Source organism: Salmo salar, chromosome ssa09 (genome assembly GCF_905237065.1).
Source record: "Salmo salar chromosome ssa09, Ssal_v3.1, whole genome shotgun sequence".
Lineage (NCBI taxonomy): Eukaryota > Metazoa > Chordata > Actinopteri > Salmoniformes > Salmonidae > Salmo > Salmo salar.
The window spans coordinates 142,816,452-142,841,553 of record NC_059450.1 but is presented as its reverse complement, the minus strand read 5'-3'; the positions used below and the strand labels follow the sequence as shown (position 1 = coordinate 142,841,553).

At 45.4% G+C, this 25,102-nt stretch overlaps 1 protein-coding gene across 8 annotated transcripts in view; it reads right to left on the bottom strand.

The window, feature by feature from the left end:
* Window positions 1-1,611: 1,611 nt before the first annotated feature.
* Window positions 1,612-25,102, bottom strand: part of LOC106613153 (protocadherin Fat 3) — a 354,754-nt gene continuing 331,263 nt past the window's right edge. For 5 of the 8 annotated variants that reach the window (XM_045724739.1, XM_045724738.1, XM_045724740.1 and 2 more), the window contains 8 exons: window positions 21,088-21,331; window positions 16,769-16,922; window positions 12,801-13,074; window positions 11,964-12,414; window positions 11,267-11,380; window positions 8,338-8,397; window positions 6,564-6,599; window positions 1,612-5,172 (listed from right to left, as the gene is read on the bottom strand). In XM_045724739.1, coding sequence (XP_045580695.1) covers window positions 4,475-5,172; window positions 6,564-6,599; window positions 8,338-8,397; window positions 11,267-11,380; window positions 11,964-12,414; window positions 12,801-13,074; window positions 16,769-16,922; window positions 21,088-21,331 — 2,031 coding nt within the window. In that variant the 3' untranslated portion in view covers window positions 1,612-4,474. The remainder of the gene's footprint in view (window positions 5,173-6,563; window positions 6,600-8,337; window positions 8,398-11,266; window positions 11,381-11,963; window positions 12,415-12,800; window positions 13,075-16,768; window positions 16,923-21,087; window positions 21,332-25,102) is intronic. The other 3 variants (XM_045724744.1, XM_045724745.1, XM_045724741.1) reach the window with 2 other exon arrangements.

Genomic DNA, 25,102 nt, shown 5'->3' with positions numbered 1-25,102 from the left:
TTGTGTTGGTCCGGGTCCACAACAGAAATATGTACCGTTGGGGGTACTAGAGGACCGGAGTTGGGAAACACTGCTTTAGAGCAGGGGTACTCAACTCTTACCCTATGAGGTCCGGTGTCACGTCCTGACCAGTAAAAGGGGTTGTTTGTTTTTGTAGTTTGGTCAGGGTGTGGCAGGGGGTGTTTGTTTAGTGTGTTTTCTATTTCTATGTGGTTTTTCTAGTTTTTCTATTTCTTTGTTAGTTTTGTCAATGACCTCCAATCAGAGGCAGCTGTTTGTTGTTATCTCTGATTGGAGGCCATATTTAGTTGTGTGTGTTTTCACTTGTGTTTGTGGGTGGTTGTTTAGTCTGAGCACCTTACGGGACTGTTTTCGTCGTTTGTTTTGTGTAAGTGTTTTTTCCCTTCTAAATAAAATATGATCAATATACCCGCTGCATTTTGGTCTACCTACGACGACGCATGTGACAGAACCACCCACCAAAGAAGGACCAAGCAGCGGAGGAAGGAGCAGCAGGAGAGCTACCTGGAGTCGTGGACATGGGAGGAGATATTAGATGGTAAAGGACCATGGCACCAGGCTGGGGAGTACAAGCGCCCGAAGGAGGAGCTGGAGGCAGCTAAGGCAGAACGACGGAGGTATGAGGCATTATATCCTCCATTTCAGGAGGAGAGGAGGCAGCCCTAAAAAGTTTTTTTGGGGGGGGCTTACGGGGAGTTTAGTTGAGTCAGGGGGAGCCCTGACCTAACTTCCCGGGCATACAGGAGAGAGCCGTGGAGGAAAAGGGAGCCAGTCATGGAATCAAGCGAGGAGCTTGATGCGAGATTCCGGAGACAGGTACTGGCGGAAAGGGCACGAAGGGGCACCTGTGTTTATTATGGGGAGCGACGGATCAAGCAAGCACCATGTTATGCAGAGATACGCACGGCATCGCCAGTGCCTAGCTACAGTCCGGTGCGCTTGGTGAAAGCTCCTCACAGGTGTCATGCTAGAGCCAGCATCGAGCCAGGACCAGTGATACAAGTTGCAAGCATCAGACCGCCGGTGAGGGTTCATGGCCCAGTGTATCCTGTTCCTGCTCCTCGTACTCTTCCTCCAGTGCGCCTGCCCAGTCCAGTATGTCCTATTCCTGCTCCTCGCACTAGCCTTGAGGTGCGCATTACTAGGCTGGCGCCTCCAAAACCAGCCCCACGCATCAGGCCTCTAGTGCGCCTGCCCAATCCAGTACGTCCTGTTCCTGCTCCTCGCACTAGCCCTGAGGTGCGTGTTAAGAGTCTGGCGCCTCCAAAGCCAGCCCCACGCATCAGGCCTATAGTGCGCCTGCCCAGTCCAGTACGTCTTGTTCCTGCTCCTCGCACTAGCCCTGTGGTGCGTGTCACTAGTCTGGCACCTCCAAAGCCAGCCCCGCGCATCAGGCCTACAGTGCGCACTCCCCTTCCAGAGCTTCCGGCGACAGTGCCCCATCCAGCGCTTCCGGAGTCTGTAATCATACCAATTTACCTTGCAAACAAGTTACCTTGCAAACCTTTTACAGTTAATCAAGTTTAGTCCATTCTGTAACATCATAGGCAAACCTTTTCCATTGCATTAAGGACGAAATTAGTCTTTGTTTGATCAATAACCTTTTTTATTTTCAGCATTGATTTAAAAAACAAAAAAGCAGTTAAAAAATAACTAATTCTGTACACTCAATTGCTGCAGTTAGATTAGACATATTTCAATACTACCTAAAATCATTGAAAAGAAACAGAAACCAGAGGATTTTAAACAAAAAAGAAAAAACACCGGGATGTAATTTAAAGCAGGTTTTGTGCATTTAATACTGTGCAAGTTCTAACTAGTCTATTGAAAGGCTTTTTATGTTTTAAAGCAAAAGTTAATGAAACAATAAAATAATACTTTAGGCGAAAGGCCAACAGAGGAGGGGAGATGAGGTTAAATGACTGATTTATCATGGTCTCTTATTGTCCACATTCACATCGAACAAAAACAAGAAACTTAAAGAAAGGTGGTCAGGATTGCAATTCAATATCTACAAAATCAGCATTTTAACAACCCAGATATCTATGTACACTGTACAAAGATTTTAACACAAACTTACATCTTTTACAAAAAAATCTTGCCCGACTGGATCAGGTATATTATATTACAATAGAACTCCAAGTCCAATACAACTCCAAGTCCAATACAACTCCAAGTCTAATACGACACTCATCTGTTTTGTTATCTGTCCTTCTGTCCTGGAGCGATAGAGATGTGTTTAGAATAAGCCATTGTTAGTGACCGTTGTTTATATAATTTTTTTAAGCGGACAGAACCAAAATGGAACACAGCAACTGACTACACCCATGATGCAACAGTGCCTGGCCGCTGTGACGGCCGTTGTGACGGCCGTTGTGATGGCCGTTGTGATGGGATGTTACATTATTATTTTATTTTCCCAGAATGCATTTGCATTGTGCACGGACCCTACTCCTCATCCACCTGTCAATCTATTGCTGTTATGGCTTTGGGAAATACTGGAGTGACTCTATGAAACCTGCTCAGTGTAAAACAACATGGGACAGAAGGAGAACAAGGAAGGGAAAGAAAATACATTGGGTTGCATGCTCGGAAATGTAATAGCTCAAGAAAACTATGTGAATTGCCATTTTTTTCAAATCTATTTGAAAATCAGGGACTTTAGTGAAAAGAAAATGACCAACATAAAAATTCCTCATTGCTTATTATGCTAATTGAACTGGGCCAGAATTACATATCATGATAATGTCCTTTGGAGGATTTCAATAATATAGCACGTTTCATGTAATAACCATCAAAACCAAAAATCTAAAGATACTAGTGCAAAACAATAAAGATCATAAAACATCATTAAAGCAAAATTACTTGACAGAAAAGAAGAGCGGCAAGATAGCAGTTTAGCATGTGGTGGGACAGAAGGATGGCTAAACTCTCATGGCGTCACAGGAATGATTTCAGGGGTGGACGTTTGGACTAGGGGTAATAATAAACATATTTCACATCAATCCAAATGGCATTCTTAGAGTGGATAATCATACAAAAAATCTTCTTCCATTTCTATTTCACAAATTTTGTACAGGCTATGCATGAGCAGTGTGTGGATGTGTGTACCCCCCCCCTCCCCCCCCGCATCCTGGTTAGGGAGAAGTCCTTTTTGGGCCTCTGTGGGTTGGCAGGTATAGTGAGAGGTAGGACAGGGAAGCTGTGTGCAGCTAAAAACAATCACATCTGCTTTGAGCAGAAAGAGAAGGCCATATCACAGTACTGACCATTCAATTACAATATTGTCTTCTTTTCTTTTTACCAAACATTCTTCATCTTTTCTTGATTCACTACCTTGTTCATTTTCTCTGCACTAGCTCATCCATTTTCTCTGCACTAGCTCATCCATTTTCTCTGCACTAGCTCATCCATTTTCTCTGCACTAGCTCATCCATTTTCTCTGCACTAGCTCATCCATTTTCTCTGCACTAGCTCATCCATTTTCTCTGCACTAGCTCATCCATTTTCTCTGCACTAGCTCATCCATTTTACTGCACTAGCTCATCAATTTTCTCTGCACTAGCTCATCCATTTTCTCTGCACTAGCTCATCCATTTTCTCTGCACTAGCTCATCCATTTTCTCTGCACTAGCTCATCCATTTTCTCTGCACTAGCTCGTCCATTTTCTCTGCACTAGCTCGTCCATTTTCTCTGCACTAGCTCATCCATTTTCTCTGCACGAGCTCATCTATTTTCTCTGCACTAGCTCATCCATTTTCTCTGCACTAGCTCGTCCATTTTCTCTGCACGAGATCATCTATTTTCTCTGCACTAGCTCATCCATTTTCTCTGCACTAGCTCATCCATTTTCTCTGCACTTGGCTCTTAAAATCTGTATTTTTTAAAACGTAATCTTTCTTATTCACATTCTCACCCTGTTTTCATACTTACTCAACATATCTGGTAGGCTTTCTGTTCCTCGCTACGGAAGAGGATAACACTCATCTGATCTTGACACAGGCCACTGCTAGGGTAGTGGCTATGATGATGGCCAGCTGTAGGTACTAATGTGTCGAAACACATTGCTTTCCATTGCATGCGGCTTGGTATTAGCTTAAGGGTAGTGGCTAAAGGGTCATGAATAAGGGTAGTGGCTTGGAATGAAGAAAAGTGGTTTAAGGATAAAGCCTGCAATGGGTGAGGTGGTTTGAGGTTACTGTTTGCAATGGCAGTGGTTGAAGGGTTAGGGTGGCACTGTTTTGATGACGTAGCCACTATCTAGCAGTGTGTCCATTAAACACCAATCATTCCCCTCTGAGTGACTACCTCCATCTTTCATTACTCAGTCCAGAGGAACCTGCACAGCTCGACACAGCGTCCACTTCCTACTCCAGCACTCTCTGTCCTGCACTCATGCCCACCTGTCCCCTTGCCACTCTCCTTGACCCCACGGTGGGGCCCAGTCAGACCTCAGACCTCAGTCTGTTGCTGCATCTCTATGGTGTGTGTCCCACCCCGGTGGAGCTCATCCATACTGTCAAAGTCACTACCGCCCGCCTCCGAGTCGTCAAAACCGCAGGGGGCCGACAAGTCCGAGGCCGATGACGCGTTCACTGACAACCTCCTATTCAGCGACACATTATCATCCATGTCCCCGCCTCCTGACATGATCGCCCTACCCACAAAAGTGCTGAACTCCTCCCCTCCCGGCCCACCTTGCCCCGCCTCCCCCAGGGGCAGCTGGTGTGGGGGCAGGTATTGGCTGGGGTGGAAGTGTGGGCGGGGGGATCTGTGGCGTCCGGTGCTGCCACTACCACTCCCACTCAGGGTGCTCTCCTTGGAGGCGGGCTGGGTGGCGGGAAGGGTGTCGTAGGGGTGCTCCTGGTACTCCTCCAGGGGAGTGGGGAGGGGAGGAGGGAGCTGGTCCTGGGTCAGGAACTCTTCCTCATGAGGAGGTGGGAAATCACTGTCGATGTCGTAGCCCCCGAGGTAGTAGTCTGAATCCAGTTCCCGGGCGCTGCCCCCCAGGCGAGAGCTGCCCCGCAATCGGGAGGCTGAGGCAACCATGTCTCCGTGGCCTGCCAGGCCGCTGGCCTCGTAACTGGGCACCTCCTCGATGTCGGGCAGCCGTGAGTTGGGCATCCAGTCAGACGTGTCCCAGTGATATGCTGGAGAAGGGAGGGACAGAGTTAGATTACATTTAGTAGACACAATCTCTGCCAACATGCCCGATGGACAGTTACAATCTGCAGGTCCATCTGGCATGTTAGTGGACAACTACAGTCTGTCTGCAGAGGTCCATCGGGCATGTTAGTGGACAACTACAGTCTGTCTGCAGAGGTCCATCGGGCATGTTAGTGGACAACTACAGTCTGTCTGCAGAGGTCCATCGGGCATGTTTGTAGACAACAAAAACACAGTTAGACGTCAACCACAGCACGGGGAACATCCTGTACAGTGAACATGTTATCTGTGTTTTGAAGGTTTCACAACATGCAGGAGGGAGGCCTGGGAACGTCAGGTCAGGGGTCACAGGTCAAAAGGTCACAGCATGTCAGGGTTCAGGAGGAGGCCGGGTGGCACAGGGTGGCACTTCGGAACAGCCAAGCCATGGTGAGAGATCAGAGGCGACTGACCGATGGGATCATTCAACGTAAACAAACACATCACAGCTTGACATACTTCCACATGTTAACCAGGGAACGTTTCACAAAGCATTAAACTGTAAAATACAAAACAGAAACAAAGAACAGACAGACAGACAGACAGACAGACAGACAGACAGACAGACAGACAGACAGACAGACAGACAGACAGACAGACAGACAGACAGACAGACAGACAGACAGACAGACAGACAGTACATGCATCAAAGGAAATTACAAAACAAAAGTGAGAAGCACTAAAAAGTAAAAAACAAATCGCAACAAAGCAACGTCAGTGAGGACAAACTCATGAAAAGCAGTAACAACAAAACAACACGCTCGGAGGTGGGATGCAAATGCAATGCAGTGGGAAGATCAAACATCACACGTCACAGGCAGCAGGCAAAAGCAAGTGAAAGTGAAAATTGGCCAAACTGAGGAAGAACGGCCACAAGGCGCATTGAAGAGTGAGCGGTTGTCATGGGAGATGAGCGAAGCCTCTTCACCCCGGCAATGTGCCAACTCCAAGGAAGTATCAGGGCTGCTCAGTCAGCACAACAACACTGTGACTGGGGAAAACACATGCTGGGGTGTGTGTGTGTTGGCAGGGGGCTAGGAGTAACAGACCACACAAACACAGTGAGCTGGGACGGAGACTGAGAAGAGAGAGAGAGAGAGGAAGAGAGAGAGAGAGAGGAAGAGAGAGAGAGAGAGAGAGAGAGAGAGAGAGAGAGAGAGAGAGAGAGAGAGAGAGAGAGAGAGAGAGAAGTGAGAAAGTGAGAGAGAGGAAGAGAAGGAGTGGGGGAGAGGGGGAGAAAGGGAGAGAGGGAGAGAGAGAGAGAGAGAGAGAGGAGTAAAGGGGAGTGAGAGAGATGAGATGGATTGATGTGAGATGAAGAGAAAGGGGGGGTCACCTCTGTTGTAGCTCTGACCTTGATCCATGACTGACACTGTCAGGTGGGAGAACAGGAGAAGAGAGAGCTTTAGCGCGTTAGCGTGTTAGCGTCTTAGCGTGTGTGTGTTTGTGTTATAGGTGCCAGACAGGTGTTTGCGAGGCTTAGGATCGGACCATCTGAGACTCCCATCCACCCGAATGTTTAATATATCAATGTATTTATGTATCGGTAATGTGTCCATTTATTTATGTATGTGTAATATGTCAGTGTATTTATGTATGTGTAATATGTCAGTGTATTTATGTATGTGTAATATGTCAGTGTATTTATGTATGTGTAATATGTCAGTGTATTTATGTATGTGTAATATGTCAGTGTATTTATGTATGTGTAATATGTCAGTGTATTTATGTATGTGTAATATGTCAGTGTATTTATGTATGTGTAATATGTCAGTGTATTTATGTATGTGTAATATGTCAATGCACATGTTGTGAGTAACACTGATTCAGCCCTGACCTTTTTGCAGTGGTGTAAAGTACTTATTAAAAAATACTTTAAAGTACTACTTAAGTCATTTTTGGGGGTATCTGTACTTTACTACTTATATTTTTTCACTACCTTTACTTCACTACTGTCACGTGTGCTCCCTCTCTGGCCTCTAGGTCACCAGGCTGCTCGTTATGTCACCATCGTTACGCGCACCTGCGCTTCATCAGACTCACCTGGACTCCATCACTTCCCTGATTACCTTCCCTATATATGTCACTCCCTTTGGTTCCTTCCCCAGGCATTATTGTTTCTGTTCCTGTGTCATGTCTGTGCGTTGTTCGTGTTTGTTATTTTGTATTATGTTGTGTTTATTTATGAAAACACTCACTCCCTGAACTTGCTTCCTGACTCTCAGCGCACATCGTTACAACTACATTCCTAAAGAAAATAATGTACTTTTTACTCCACACATTTTCCCTTTCCCTGGTCCAATTCACACACTTATTAAGAGAATATCCCTGGTGATTTCTACTGCCTCTGATCCGACGGACTCACTAAACACAAATGCTTTGTTTGTAAATTATGTCTGCGTGTTGTAGTGTGCCCCTGGCTGTCTTTAAATAAATACATTTTAAAAAAGAACATTGTGCTGTCAGGTTTGCTTAATATAAGCAATTTGAAATGATTTATACTTTTACTTTTGATACTTAAATATATTTTGCAATTACATTTACTTTTGATACTTAAGTATATTTAAAACCAAATACTTTAAAACTTTTACTCAAGTAGTATTTTATTGGGGGACCTTTACTTTGACTTGAGTGTTTTTCTATTAAGGTATCTTTACTTTTACCCAAGTATGACAATTGGGTACTTTTTCCACCACTGCCTTTTTGTCAGACCCCCCCCCATGAACCCCTGGTGTGTGTGTGTGTGTGTGTGTGTGTGTGTGTGTGTGTGTGTGTGTGTGTGTGTGTGTGTGTGTGTGTGTGTGTGTGTGTGTGTGTGTGTGTGTGTGTGTGTGTGTTGAGGCTTGACACTTCAATATATGGGTTAGGTATTTGATGTGTACTGAAAATATAAAGCCTACAGTATGTGTGTACTTTGAGTTTACATTACATGCAAGACATGTATTTTACATCATGCCTGAAGTACATGATTTTAAAACCACAGCACTGTCATGGTATTGTCATGGAGAGCATTGGCATGGCATCTCATAGAGAGAGAGATAAGTGCAGGGAGAAGTAAAGAGAGCGTCAGAAGGATAGAGAGAGAGTGAAGGATGGATGAGACATGGTACCTTCGTTTTCAATAGTGTCGACTGCATCATTGACCAGTCGAATGACGGTCACTATGGAGGCTTGTTGAAGAGAAGCAGAGGGAGGAGACACGGTTTGAGACACAGGAAGTTGACAACAGGCTGCCAGGAAGCAGAGTTACTATTGACAACAGGCTGCCAGGAAGCAGAGTTACTATTGGCTGAAAATGGGATCAACACCAGAGACGTGTAGCATGGGAGGTGTCGGATCAAAAGCTACATATGGAACCAGACTTAGAACACCTACACTCTTAGAAAATGTTTTGCTATCTAGTACCTAAAATAACTTTTCGGCTGACCCCATAGGAGAACCCTTTAGAAAAACCCTTTTTGGTTCCAGGTAAAAAGAACCCTTTCGGGTTCCATGTAGAACCCTCTCTGTAAAGGGTTCTACCTGGAACCAAAAGGGTTCTTTCTACCTGGAACCAAAAAGTGATTTACCTGGAACCAAAAAAAAGAAAAGAACCAAAGAACCCTTTAGGAACCTTTTTTTGTAAGAGTGTAGGACGGGACTAACACAGAATCCTTGTGCATTTGCTCATCCTAGTATTGGCGAGTATCCCCAGTACACACACACACACTTGTACCAACACACACTCCAATTTACATATGTATACATGAGGTAGGGCTGTGCTCAGAGAGACGAGAGCTAGACTGTTAAATTATGTTTTGAAGACATTCAATGAAAATCAGATAAAAAGAAAAATAACAACCAAATGAAGAAATGAAATGGAATGAACATAATAATGACATCACATCCACTGGAGCTGTCAGCTGAACTGATTCAGATTGTTCTGTGGCCTGATTGGCTAATATCAGAGTCAGATATTATGTGAAATGTGATCATCTTGACAGTGAAGTGGTTCCATTAATTATGAATGAATGAAGCAACAATGTTGATATGTCAACATTGCATTTCAGCTATGTAGTCTAGTACATAGTAGCAACACACTATGATTATATAGATTCACCATGTGGATGTCAGTGATTTTTGCAGAATGACCTGAGTGATCCATGTTGATCAAGAAACAACCATTTATAGGCTAACTCTCTAAGTAAAAATAACTACTACTGACTTTTTCCCAATACCAAAACGCCACAAAAACAAAGCACAAGTTTCATAACAATAACAAAAACACAGACAACACAGCACAATATAACACAACACATAAACAACCACCTAAAACCTGAACTGGCTTCCGCCAACAATTGGAACTGCAATATCAACGACTACAACCATTGAAAGACATGGGAAAGAACAACATGTGCTTGAATGCGTGATGATGAAACAATGACAAGTTAACAAACACAACACAGCTGTGTGGATGGAAGCACAGTATTAATCCTCTTATGTCAGATGTCTGTCTGTGTGCACACTGTCACACTGTCACGCTGTCACACTGTCACGCTGTCACAATGTCACACTGTCATTTCCAGATGAAAACAACAATCTGACAGGTATGGAAATAAACTAACACACTGTCACACTGTCACACTGTCACTTCCAAATGAAAACAACAATCTGACAGGTATGGAAATAAACTAACACACTGTCACACTGTCACGCTGTCACACTGTCACGCTGTCACACTGTCACACTGTCACGCTGTCACGCTGTCACACTGTCACGCTGTCACACTGTCACGCTGTCACACTGTCATGCTGTCACACTGTCACACTGTCACACTGTCACTTCCAGATGAAAACAACAATCTGACAGGTATGGAAATAAACTAACACACTGTCACGCTGTCACACTGTCACGCTCTCACACTGTCACACTGTCACGCTGTCACACTGTCACGCTGTCACACTGTCATGCTGTCACACTGTCACACTGTCACACTGTCACGCTGTCACACTGTCACACTGTCACACTGTCACTTCCAGATGAAAACAACAATCTGACACGTATGGAAATAAACTAACACACTGTCACACTGTCACGCTGTCACACTGTCACGCTGTCACACTGTCACACTGTCACACTGTCACGCTGTCACACTGTCACGCTGTCACACTGTCACACTGTCACTTCCAGATGAAAACAACAATCTGACAGGTATGGAAATAAACTAACACACTGTCACACTGTCACACTGTCACGCTGTCACACTGTCACTTCCAAATGAAAACAACAGTCTGACAGGTATGGAAATAAACTAACACACTGTCACACTGTCACACTGTCACGCTGTCACACTGTCACTTCCAAATGAAAACAACAGTCTGACAGGTATGGAAATAAACTAACACACTGTCACGCTGTCACACTGTCACGCTGTCACTTCCAAATGAAAACAACAGTCTGACAGGTATGGGAAAAAAACTATTCACGGGATTAAAATAACTGGATTAAAAACGCGGAAAAAAAACCTCCAAGAATGAACATGAACAGATTATATGAAACACATAAATCAAACAATAAAATTGAGGACAAATAAACTAACACACTGGATATCATTTGTTTCTCCCTGAAACACTTTTAGAACACAGCAGGAGTAAATGCTGTTGGAGAGAGGGTGTTAGGAAACAACTAACACTGTAAATTCCGGGGTTCCCATAGTTATTGTTATCACAGCTTCTCTCTTTTAATGGCCTAACATCACACCCCCTTGACTCCTCCTCTAGTCCCCTATCTCTTAGGTGTTCGCAGATCTAAATGAACTGTTACTGACGCAATATGGCGATGGCACGACCTCATCCGATGTGCTTTAGGGAGCTTCAGCCATATTGCTTTTAAATACAGTATCTGCTACCTCTGAATCTGCCGACACCAAAGGGTAATGATAGGGGTTTAGGGGAAAACAAGACTAAGTTAAGTGTTGCTATCAGACCGGACGGCAGACTAGCTCACTGTCGCTATGGGTGTGGCCAGAAAGAGGCATGAGAAAGGAGGGGCATGTCTTACTGTTGTCGTCGCAGGAGTCGGAGTGGAAGGAGCTCAGTGATTGGACCTCAGAGTTGCTGCCCTTGTTGCTCCCTGAGAAACAGGTCATCTCTTCACCCATATCTACCATTTTACCTGCAGGGAGAGGTCAGAGGTTAAAGGTCAGGGCGTCTGAGGGCGGTGGGAGCAGGCCAGGGAGAGTTGGCCCTCAGCGAGGTTAGTCACTGAAGAACAGGCTCGTTAGTACCAGGGCTGTCTTTGTTGTGGCACAAATCACACACACACACTTTGGCTCCAGTGACAACAATGCTGGCATCGAGAGTTAGATGTACCACGCACACACACACAGACACAGACACACACACACAGAAACACAGACTTTTGATTTGGGAATCAAAGCCAGCTCATAATTAGGATGGTCTTGATAAACTGAACGCGATGCTCTCTGAGTGTAGTTCTGTGTAACATGAATATGAATGAATATGGAAATGGGACAAAAATGCACTACCCCTCAAGGGTTCCTGGAAAAGAGAATCACTTGGAGGGATACTCAATCACACAAACGGACATATACAGTATGCATTGAATATACAGTATGCATGAATACACACACACAAGACACCACAAACACGTATGAACAAAGACTGTACCACACACAAACAGGTTCAAACACATCACACTAATACATAACTATGTCCCCCCACCCACACACACTGACCCTCGTCGCTGTCCCAGGGGCTCTTGTGGATGGAGTCACAGTCAGAACGACAGGGTGAGACAGGTGGCAGGTTGGGCGCCACGCTACACACCACCACCCCCCTCCGCGCCGTGCCTCCCAGAATCCTGGGTGACTCTGGGTGGAAGGTGCTCATCTCAGTGTGTTCCACGCCTCTCCCGTCCGCCATCTTCTCCAGCGTGGACCGCGGATCGCCTTGGAAACAGGGTGTGTACGCCATGGGCCTCACAGGTACCTGGGGCGGGCCAAGCATCCCAGCTCCACCACCTATCACCGTGGCGCACAGCCCCGCTTCGGCGTACAGGTTCAAGGGGTCTCCCGGCGTGCAGCGCAGGGTCTTGAACTGAACCCCGTTGGCCTTGTTTAACAGAGCTGCTGTTGCTGGATCTTGGACCAGTGTCAAGTTGTTACGGGAGTAGTTCTTCTGGAACACCTGGAGACAAAATATATTTTTGGTATTTCTTGTAAAACAATATATAGGATTAAAGATGTAGGATCTTAATTTGAGCCAGTTTCTGAGTCAGGAAAATAATCCTGCAGCAACAGGAAATATGAATTAATGGATATTTTTGTAGGTGTTGATACATCTTTTATGGGAAAATCAAGTCTGCCATTTCTGTGGAAATTAGAAACTTCAGAAGCCTTTTTAAACCTTAAATACAATACAAGTTTTAAATGTACTACATCGCAGGACAGGGTGATCAACTTAAGATCCTACATTTGTAAAAGCAACAAAGGCTGAATTATTTGATACAATTTAAACATTTCATCGTAAAAATAAAAACACACAATAATAATTAAACAACACAATACAAATACCTTCTTACGGAAGGCGATGAAGAGGATGATTAGGGTGACGATGACGAAGAGGACAACAGCAATGCCAATCAGTTCTTCTTTCCCCACCATGGAGTGTCCAGCCTGCATGTCTGGTACCACCACGGGCCGCAGGCCGCAGCGCTGGCCCACGAAGCCCGCCGTACAGTTGCAGTAGAACGAGCCATGCGTGTTGACACACACACCGCCGTTCTCACATTCTGCTTCGCCGCCCATGGCTCCGCCCCGCTCACACTCGTTTATGTCTTCCTCGCACCTGGAGAGGGTGAACGGAGGAGGGGAGGGAGAGAAGGAAGACGAGAGAGGGATGAGGGGAGAACTTTGCTTGGTAATTCGTTTGGATAGTCTATACACTCCAAAAACTTGAGGTAGGTATCAATATATCTAAACCTCTGTCACTTCAGTTGGCACTTAAAACAAACTGTCACAGATAGTTTGTGGGACATTTAATAATTGCCTGACTAAAACTGATTAAGACTCTCCTTTCATTTGGAGGTGGGAGGAGAGAGATGTAGAGAGGTTGGTAGAGGACAGCTCAGGGACTCCCAGGGTGTTTCTCAAAATGCAAACTACCGTGCTCCGAGCATGAAAATTGGAGCACGGGAGGGTTGGAGTATGAGTCCATATCAAAGTATGCGAAAGGGAGCATGGAGGGCACTTCTCGAATGCATACTCCGTTTGTATATATTTGAAGCTTCAACGGAAAGTATGCAAAGAAATATGACGCAACCACGTAAAAAATGAAGCAATGGCCGAAGAGAAAATACACTCTGACTTCGGTATGAAATGTTGCCTATTCACATCTCATATGTTGCCTGACTACAATATTTTATCTTGATACGTTAATAAATACATGCTGTGTTAATTTTTGCATGTTTACCTGCCTACGTACCGTATATAGCAAGCCCATAATAAGTAAACAGGGCTAACTGACAAGCTACTAGTACTGTTAGCTAGCCAGATAGCAACAAAGAATTGTTAGCTAGCTACCCACGAAGAATGGACATCTATCTTGCATAATATTAGTTTTACGTAATTTTTGCCTTTTTAACTAGCTAGCAAGCTAGATTATTACGAATCACAAATCTAGCTGATAATTATGAAGTAAAACATTTGCTTTGTGTATATCTTGTTTCGTCATTGTTGTCGTCATTGTCGTGGCTGGAAGAAGGTTCAGTGAATGGGGAGATACATCGTGAGGTAATACAGTAGGGGGAGGTCCAGAGTGAGGTAATACAGTAGGGGGAGATGCCGCATGAGGTAATACAGTAGGGGGAGATGCAGCATGAGGTAATAAAGTAGGGGGAGATGCAGCATGAGGTAATGCAGTAGGGGGAGATGCAGCGTGAGGTAATACAGTAGGGGGAGGTGCAGCGTGAGGTAATACAGTAGGGGGAGATGCAGCATGAGGTAATACAGTAGGGGGAGATGCAGCATGAGGTAATAAAGTAGGGGAGATGCAGCATGAGGTAATGCAGTAGGGGGAGATGCAGCATGAGGTAATACAGTAGGGGGAGATGCAGCATGAGGTAATGCAGTAGGGGGAGATGCAGCGTGAGGTAATACAGTAGGGGGAGGTGCAGCGTGAGGTAATACAGTAGGGGGAGATGCAGCATGAGGTAATACAGTAGAGGGAGATGCAGCATGAGGTAATAAAGTAGGGGGAGATGCAGCATGAGGTAATGCAGTAGGGGAGATGAAGCGTGAGGTAATACAGTAGGGGGAGATGTAGCGTGAGGTAATAAAGTAGGGGGAGTGGGAGGTAATACAGTAGGGGGAGATGCAGAGTGAGGTAATACAGTAGGGGGAGATGTAGCATGAAGTAATACAGTAGAGGGAGATGCAGCATGAGGTAATACAGTAGGGGGAGGTGCAGCATGAGGTAATACAGTAGGGGGAGATGCAGCATGAGGTAATACAGTAGGGGGAGGTGCAGCATGAGGTAATACAGTAGGGGGAGATGCAGCGTGAGGTAATACAGTAGGGGGAGTGTGAGGTAATACAGTAGGGGGAGTGGGAGGTAATACAGTAGGGGGAGTGGGAGGTAATACAGTAGGGGGAGTGTGAGGTAATACAGTAGGAGGAGTGGGAGGTAATACAGTAGAGGGAGTGGGAGGTAATACAGTAGAGGGAGATGCAGTGTGAGGTAATACAGTAGGGGGAGATGCAGCATGAGGTAATACAGTAGGGGGAGATGCAGCGTGAGGTAATACAGTAGGGGGAGTGGGAGGTAATACAGTAGTGGGAGATGCAGAGTGAGGTAATACAGTAGGGGGAGATGCAGCATGAGGTAATACAGTAGGGGGAGATGCAGTGTTAGGTAATACAGTAGGGAGAGGTGCAACGTGAGGTAATACAGTAGGGGGAGATGCAGCGTGAGGTAATACAGTTGGTGGGAGATGCAGCATGAGGTAATACAGTAGGGGAGATGTAGCATGAGGTAATACAGTAGGGGGAGGTGCAGCATGAAGTAATACAGTAGGGGGAGATGTAGCATGAAGTAATACAGTAGGGGGAGATGCAGCGTGAGGTAATACAGTAGGGGGAGATGCAGCATGAGGTAATACAGTAGGGGGAGATGCAGCATGAGGTAATACAGTAGGGGGAGATGCAGTATGAGGTAATACAGTAGAGGGAGATGCAGCATGAGGTAATACAGTAGAGGGAGATGCAGCATGAGGTAATACAGTAGGGGGAGATGCAGCATGAGGTAATACAGTAGGGGGAGATGCAGCATGAGGTAATACAGTAGGGGGAGATGCAGCATGAGGTAATACAGTAGGGGGAGATGCAGCATGAGGTAATACAGTAGAGGGAGTGGGAGGTAATACAGAATACAGTAGGGGGAGGTGCAGCATGAGGTAATACAGTAGAGGGGAGTGTGAGTCCTTCTAAAATGAAATGTTTTATGTGTTCTTCACACCTTCGTTCTCACAAGAACGTACTCAAGAGAACGCGGTCAGAGAATGCACTCGGAGCATGAGGGTGTGGAGTACGGTAGTATGCATATTGAAAAACAACACCAGTCTCATATGTTCACAATCAAATAACCAACACGCTGAGGTTGACTTTCCTGATCTTTCTCATCTGAAATTAAAATGGCTTTGATGATGGAACAAGCTGCTGGCGTGTGTGTATGTGTGTGTGTGTGTGTGTGTGTGTGTTTCAGCAAGTAATAAAAGCGTATAAGTGCATTAATTAGTGAGCTTGTGACCGTAGCTCATCCTCATTAAGACTGCCTGTAGCCTTGATTTCTGAGGCATTAGATATTCTAATGTAACACAGTGGAACACCCCTAAACCCCTGGAGAGAAGGAGACAAGCAGAATGAAATGTCATATTTTTTTTTATCTTTCAACTCTGAGTGAATCTTACAGGCTGCAGGCAGCTTGGGGGCTCTGCCTCTCCCGAGTCTTAGGCACTGCATCTCAGTGCTAGAGGTGTCACTACAGACCATGGTTCGATTCCAGTCTGTATCACAACCAACTGTGATTGGGAGTCCCATAGGGCAGTGCACAATTGGCCCAGCGTCGTCCGGGTTAGGGTTTGGCCGGGGTAGGCCGTCATTGTAAATAAGAATTTGTTCTTAACTGTGACATGCTATAAAGGTTAAATAAAAAATATAAATTCTACTCATCTACCTATCACTGTAGAGAAGAGCTGGTATATACTGCCACCCAGTGTAAATGATGAGGTATTGCATTTACAGTGATGTTATTTATGACATTCAATATATTATTTACACTACTTGGGCCAGTAGGAAGCTGAACTGGTTAAAACAAACAGCTAATTTAAAAGGTGGGTGTTTATGTGTCTCTCTGTGTGTGTTAAAGGGTGTTCTATTCTGTGTGTCTGAGACAGTCAACTCCATGGGTGTACGTTCAGGACAGGAGTGTGTTGGCGTGTACACTGTATGTTTACAGTGTGATCATTAGTGTGATAGTAACTCACGTGATGCCCTTGAAACCTCTCCTGCAGCTGCAGAGGAAAGCGTTGCCGATGGCTTTGCACACACCGCTGTTGTGGCAGGGGTTGGGAACGCATGCCGTGATCTCAGTCTCACAGCGCCCCCCAGTGTACTGGGGACCGCAACTACAGGCAAAACCTGACACAGAGAGAAGAGGTGGAGAGAGAGGGAGAGACAGAGAGAAAAGAGATGGAGAGAAAAAAGTACATTTACATTTTAGTCATTTAGCAGACACTCTTATCCAGAGAGATGTACAGTTAGTGCATTCATCTTATGATAGCTAGGAGAGACAACCACACATCACAGTCATAGTAAGTACATTTGTCCTCAATAAAGAAGATAACAGCAGAGTCAGGGCTAGTACGGGGGAAAGTGTGAGTTAAATGAAGTATTCTGCATACAGGTGTAGTGCTACAATTGAACAAAGCATTCAGACCATCACAGCAGATTCAGAACACACACACACTCCATCACGCACACACTCATTCTCCATCACACACACACTCCATCACATACACACTCATTCTCCATCACACACATATACTCCATCACACACACACTCCATCACACACACACTCATTCTCCATCACACACACACTCCATCACACACACACTCATTCTCCATCACACACAAACTCCATCACACACACACTCATTCTCCATCACACACATATACTCCATCACACACACACTCCATCACACACACACTCCATCACACACACACTCATTCTCCATCACACACACACTCCATCACGCACACACTCATTCTCCATCACACACATATACTCCATCACACACACACTCCATCACACACACACTCATTCTCCATCACACACACACTCATTCTCCATCACACACAAACTCCATCACACACAAACTCCATCACACACACACTCACGCTCCATCACACACACATACTCCATCACACACACACTCATTCTCCATCAAACACACACTCATCACACACACACTCATCACACACACTCATTCTCCATCACACACACACTCATTCTCCATCAAACACACACTCATCACACACACACTCATCACACACACTCATTCTCCATCACACACACACTAATTCTCCATCACACACACATACTCCATCAAACACACACTCATCACACACACACTCATCACACACACACTTCATCACATACACTCATTCTCCATCACACACACATACTCCATCACACACACTCATTCTCCATCACACACATACTCCATCACACACACTCATTCTCCATCAAACACACACTCATCACACACACACTCATCACACACACTCATTCTCCATCACACACACACTCATTCTCCATCAAACACACACTCATCACACACACACTCATCACACACACTCATTCTCCATCACACACACACTAATTCTCCATCACACACACATACTCCATCAAACACACACCCATCACACACATACTCCATCACACACACACTCCATCACACACACACACTGATTCTCCATCACACACAAACTCCATCACACACACACTCACGCTCCATCACACACACATTCTCCATCACACACACTCACGCTCCATCACACACACATACTCCATCACACACACACATACTCCATCACACACACTCATTCTCCATCACACATACACCATCACACACACTCCATCACACACACACACATACGTCATCACACACACACACACACACACACACACACACACACACACACACACACACACACACACACACACACACACACACACACACACACACACACACTCCATCACACACACACACACTCCATCACACACACACTTCATCACACACACACTCATACTCCATCACACACAAACTCCAGCACACACAAACTCCATCACACACACACTCACGCGCCATCACACTCACGCTCCATCACACAAACACTCACGCTCCATCACACACATAGGAATGTGTTCAGTGCCGTGGAGACTAGTGTGTGCATTGTTTGAGCTTTGGCGGCGCTGCCAGGGATAGTTGGCCTCGGGTTGATGAGAGCTTGCCAGCCTAAACACACAAACACCTCTGGGAAATCACACGGGTACACATTCTCACACACACACACACACACACACACACACACACACACACACACACACACACACACACACACACACACACACACACACACACACACACACACACACACACACACACACACACACACACACACACACACACACACACACACTCATACACACTCACACACACACACACACACACACACACACACACACACACACACACACACACACACACACACACACACACCTCTGGGAAATCACACACACGCACAAACCTCTGGGAAATCACACACACACACACACACACGCAACTGGGAAATCACACTGACACACACACCTTCAGGAAAACGCAGGGAAATGTCATTGCGTTTATCGACACAGCGCAGACACACACACACACACACACACACACACACACACACACACACACACACACACACACACACACACACACACACACACACACACACACACACACATACACACAGGGATACCGGAATACACACACACACACACACACACACACACACACACACACACACACACACACACACACACACACACACACACACACACACACACACAGTGGGATACCGGAATACATACACACATACTCTGATAACCTTTACAAAGAGGTCGAGCATGCCAAAAAATGATCACAAAAATTACAACAAAAATCCCCATTAACTGAACCTTCTTACAGCCAGGACAAACATGACAAGTCCCAGAATGCCGTGCTCTTTTCAGAGCGCTCCGCCTCTAGTTGTGAATGAGAAATGCAAGCGGGGAGACCGGGAGAGATCAACCCACGGGAGCGTTAAGTCACTCTCTCTCTGTTGAGACTTGGCCTCGATGTGTTAAGTCAGCACGTTAAGTCAAGGGGTCACCCTGCTGAGTCCAGGCTGGGAATTTCGATAGAGATGACATTTAACCAGGCTTCCCTATTGACTGCAGTAAAATGCCAAAGGACAAAAAAAATAAAAAAATGTCTTGAGCCCTCACTGTAGTTAGATTTTAAAAGGATACGATTCGTTCATGTAGGCCTTTTGAGTTCAGACAAAAAGAGGAGAGATATGAACAGACAGAAAAACTAAGAGCAGCTATAGAGATATGACAACACAAAGAGAGGAAGATAAGGAGAGAGAGAAGGCGATCACGATCAGGCAGACAAAAAGGAGCAGACAGAAACGGGCAGACAGAAACGGGCAGACAGAAACGGGCAGACAGAAACGGGCAGACAGAAACGGGCAGACAGAAATGTGCAGACAGAAACGGGCAGACAGATACGGGCAGACAGAAATGTGCAGACAGAAACGGGCAGACAGATACGGGCAGACAGAAATGTGCAGACAGAAACGGGCAGACAGAAACGGGCAGACAGAAACGGGCAGACAGAAACGGGCAGACAGATACGGGCAGACAGAAATGTGCAGACAGAAACGGGCAGACAGAAACGGGCAGACAGAAACGGGCAGACAGAAACGGGCAGACAGAAACGGGCAGACAGATACGGGCAGACAGAAATGGGCAGACAGATACGGGCAGACAGAAATGGGCAGACAGATACGGGCAGACAGGTACAGGCAGATAAAAGGGAGATGAAGGAGTATAGAAGGCTATTTCACAATCACACCTTTGGGAAAAACAGTGGGTCAAGGACAGTTTAATTAGGAGTTAATTATGGATTAATTATAGAATAACGTTGAGGGGAGACCCAGATTTCTGGAGAGGTTAAAGTCTGCTGGCTGGCACAGGGGCACAGGCTGGCACAGGGGCACAGGCTGGCACAGATCACCATCCATCACCCTGGTGCTAAACGCTAATCAATCAAACAATCAATCAGGAAATCTTCCTATCAGTGTGTGTATTATGGACACTAAAGGTCACCAATAAACTCTGTCCTCGAGATCTACAGGGTGGTGCAGGCTTTTGTTCCAACCCAGGCTGTTTGTTTCACACGTGCACCAGAGGAGGCTGGTGTGGTGAGCAATAGGAGGACGGGTTTATTTTAATGGCTGATTGGAATAAATGGAACGGTATCAAACACAACAAACATATGGAAAACATGTTTGACTCTGTTCCATTTATTCAATTTCAGCCATTACAATGAGCCCGTCCTCCTATAGCTCCTCCCACCAGCCTCCTCTGGCGCACACGCACACGCACACACACACACACACACACACACACACACACACACACACACACACACACACACCCTATGTCCCGACCACATCCATTTCCATCTTGCAGTTCACCAGACTCACCACCGGAGGGCAGGCTGGTGCAGGTGGCTCCGTGGAGGCAGGGCTGTTTCAGGCAGGCGTCGGGGTAGAGAACACAGCCCAGCTTCAGCTCTGTTAGGCCCACCACCTCAGCATAGCGACTCCTCTTGTTCTGCAGTGGCAGCTCGTTGTTGTTGAGCATCACTGAGTCTAGGCAGCCCTGGAAACCATCCGTCACCCGAGGGCCCTTCTTGTCTGTCAGGCTGCGAGAGTTAGGAGGTTGGACCTGGGGGGAGGGGAGAGAAATGAGTGACACATCGGATTTATGTATACAAACAAACAAACAAACAAATATTCTACTGTATATGAATAGGTATAGCATACAAAACTATAATATCAAACCAGAATGCCAAGCTTTTTCATGTTGTTTTCTGAGTATGGAGAAAGTAATGTTCAGACAACAACATAATATAACAACATAATGTATATATCAACGATGTCGCTCTTGCTGCGGGTGATTCCCTGATCCACTTCTACGCAGACGACACCATTCTGTAAACATCTGGCCCTTCTTTGGACACTGTGTTAACCTGTTATGGCTAGGGGGCAGTATTTTCACGGCTGGATAAAAAACGTACCCGATTTAATCTGGTTACTACTCCTGCCCAGTAACTAGAATATGCATATAATTATTGACTTTGGATAGAAAACACTCCAAAGTTTCTACAACTGTTTGAATGGTGTCTGTGAGTATAACAGAACTCAAATGGCAGGTCAAAACCTGAGAGATTCCTTTACAGGAAGTGGCCTGTCTGACCATTTCTTGAACTTCTTTGCCATCTCATTCAATTACAAAGGATCTCTGCTCTAACGTGACACTTCCTACATCTTCCACAGGCTCTCAGAGCCCGGGAAAAAACAGAATATCGTCATCCCAGCCCCAGGCTGAAACACATTATCGCCTTTCTCAAGTGGCCGATCAAGGGACTGTGGGCTTAGGCGCGTGCCCTGGCCGCCCCCGTCTTTGTGATTTTTCCTCTGTTTGCCGAAAAGGAGATTCCCGGTCGGAATATTATCGTTTTTTTACGAGATAAATTGCATAAAAATTGATTTTAAACAGCGGTTGACATGCTTCGAAGTACGGTAATGGAATATTTAGAAATGTTTTGTCACGAATTGCGCCATGCGCGCGACCCTGATATACCATTTCGGATAGTTTCTGGAACGCACAAACAAAACGCCGCTATTCGGATATAATGATGGATTATTTGGGACCAAACCAACATTTGTTATTGAAGTAGCAGTCCTGGGAGTGCATTCTGACGAAGACAACAAAAGGTAATCAAACTTTTAGAATAGTAAATCTGATTTTGGTGAAGGCTAAACTTGCCGGGTGTCTAAATAGCTAGCCCGTGATGGCTGGGCTATGTACTTAGAATATTGCAAAATGTGCTTTCACCAAAAAGCTATTTTAAAATCGGACATATCGAGTGCATAGAGGAGTTCTGTATCTATAATTCTTAAAATAATTGTTATGCTTTTTGTGAACGTTTATCGTGAGTAATTTAGTAAATTGTTAGTAAATTCCCCGGAAGTTTGCGGGGGGTATGCTAGTTCTGAACGTCACATGCTAATGTAAAAAGCTGTTTTTTGATATAAATATGAACTTGATTGAACAAAACATGCATGTATTGTATAACATAATGTCCTAGGTGTGTCATCTGATGAAGATCATCAAAGGTTAGTGCTGCATTTAGCTGTCTTCTGGGTTTTTGTGACATTATATGCTAGCTTGAAAAATGGGTGTCTGATTATTTCTGGCTGGGTACTCTGCTGACATAATCTAATGTTTTGCTTTCGCTGTAAAGCCTTTTTGAAATCGGACAGTGTGGTTAGATAAAGGAGATAAAGGAGAGTCTTGTCTTTAAAATGCTGTGAAATAGTCATACATTTTTGTATTTTTGAGGAATTTGTAATTCGCGCCACGCCTATCATTGGATATTGGAGCAGGTGTTCCGCTAGCGGAACGTCTAGATGTAAGAGGTTTTAACTAACCTCCAAACGAGCTTCAATGCCATACAACGCTCCTTCCGTGTCCTCCAACTGCTCTTAAACGCTAGTAAAACCAAATGCATGCTTTTCAACCGTTCGCTCCCCGCACCCGCCCGCCCGACTAGCATCACTACTCTGGACGGTTCTGACCTAGAATATGTGGACAACTACAAATACCTGGGTGTCTGGTTAGACTGTAAACTCTCCTTCCAGACTCATATCAAACATCTCCAATCCAAAATCAAATCTAGAATCGGCTTTCTATTTCGCAACAAAGCTTCCTTCACTCACATTTGACATTTTAGTCATTTAGCAGACGCTCTTATCCAGAGCGACTTACAGTAGTGAATACATACATTTCATGCATTTAAAAAAAAAAAAATTGTACTGGCCCCCCGTGGGAATCAAACCCACAACCCTGGCATTGCACACACCATGCTGGCGTTGCAAACACCATGCTCTAGCAACTGAGCCACAGGGAAGACTCACGTCACCAAACTTACCCTAGTAAAACTGACCATCCTACCGATCCTCGACTCCGGCAATGTCATCTACAAAATAGCCTCCAACACTCTACTCAGCAAACTGGATGCAGTCTATCACAGTCCCATCCGTTTTGTCACCAGAGTGCCTTATACCACCCACCACTGCAACCTGTATGCTCTAGTCAGCTGGCACTCACTACATATTCATCGCCAGACCCACTGGCTCCAGGTCATCTATAAGTCTATGCTAGGTAAAGCCCCGCCTTATCTCAGCTCACTGGTCACGATAACAACACCCACCCGTAGCACGCGCTCCAGCAGGTATATCTCACTGGTCATCCCCAAAGCCAACACCAGTTTCACTACTTGCACATCATCATCTGCTCATTTATCACTCCAGTGTTAATCTGCTAAATTGTAATTACTTCGCTACTATGGCCTATTTATTGCCTTACCTCCTCACGCCATTTGCACACACTGTATATAGACTTTCTTTTTTTTGTGTGTGTTATTGACTGTACGCTTGTTTAGTCCATGTGTAACTCTGTGTTGTTGTTTCTGTCGCACTGCTTTGCTTTATCTTGACCAGGTCACAGTTGTAAATGACAACTTGTTCTCAACAGGCTTAACTGGCTAAATAAAGTTGAAATAAAAAAAAAATACAAAATAAAAGACTAAGATTCTGATCTCCACATTCCCTAAATACAGTACATTCATAAATACACACACAGGCTGTATTTCTCAGATCTTCCTATCCAGAGCTCCCTATCCAGAGCTCCCTATACAGAGCTTCCTATGCAGAGCTCCTATCCAGAGCTTCCTATACAGAGCTTCCTATCCAGAGCTTCCTATCCAGAGCTCCCTATCCAGACCTTCCTATCCAGAGCTTCCTATGCAGAGCTCCTATCCAGAGCTTCCTATACAGAGCTTCCTATCCAAAGCTTCCTATCCAGAGCTCCCTATCCAGAGCTTCCTATGCAGAGCTTCCTATACAGAGCTCCCTATACAGAGCTCCCTATCCAGAGCTTCCTATACAGAGCTCCCTATGCAGAGTTTCCTATGCAGAGCTCCCTATGCAGAGCTTCCAATGCAGAGCTCCTATCCAGAGCTTCCTATACAGAGCTCCCTATCCAGAGCTTCCTATTCAGAGCTTCCTATCCAGAGCTCCCTATGCAGAGCTTCCAATGCAGAGCTCCTATCCAGAGCTTCCTATACAGAGCTCCCTATCCAGAGCTTCCTATTCAGAGCTTCCTATCCAGAGCTCCCTATCCAGGGCTTCCTATTCAGAGCTTCCTATACAGAGCTCCCTATCCAGAGCTTCCTATACAGAGCTTCCTATCCAGAGCTTCCTATCCAGACCTTCCTATACAGAGCTTCCTATACAGAGCTCCCTATGCAAGCTCCAATCCAGAGCTTCCTATCCAGAGCTCCCTATGCAGAGCTTCCAATGCAGAGCTCCTATCCAGAGCTTCCTATACAGAGCTCCCTATCCAGAGCTTCCTATTCAGAGCTTCCTATCC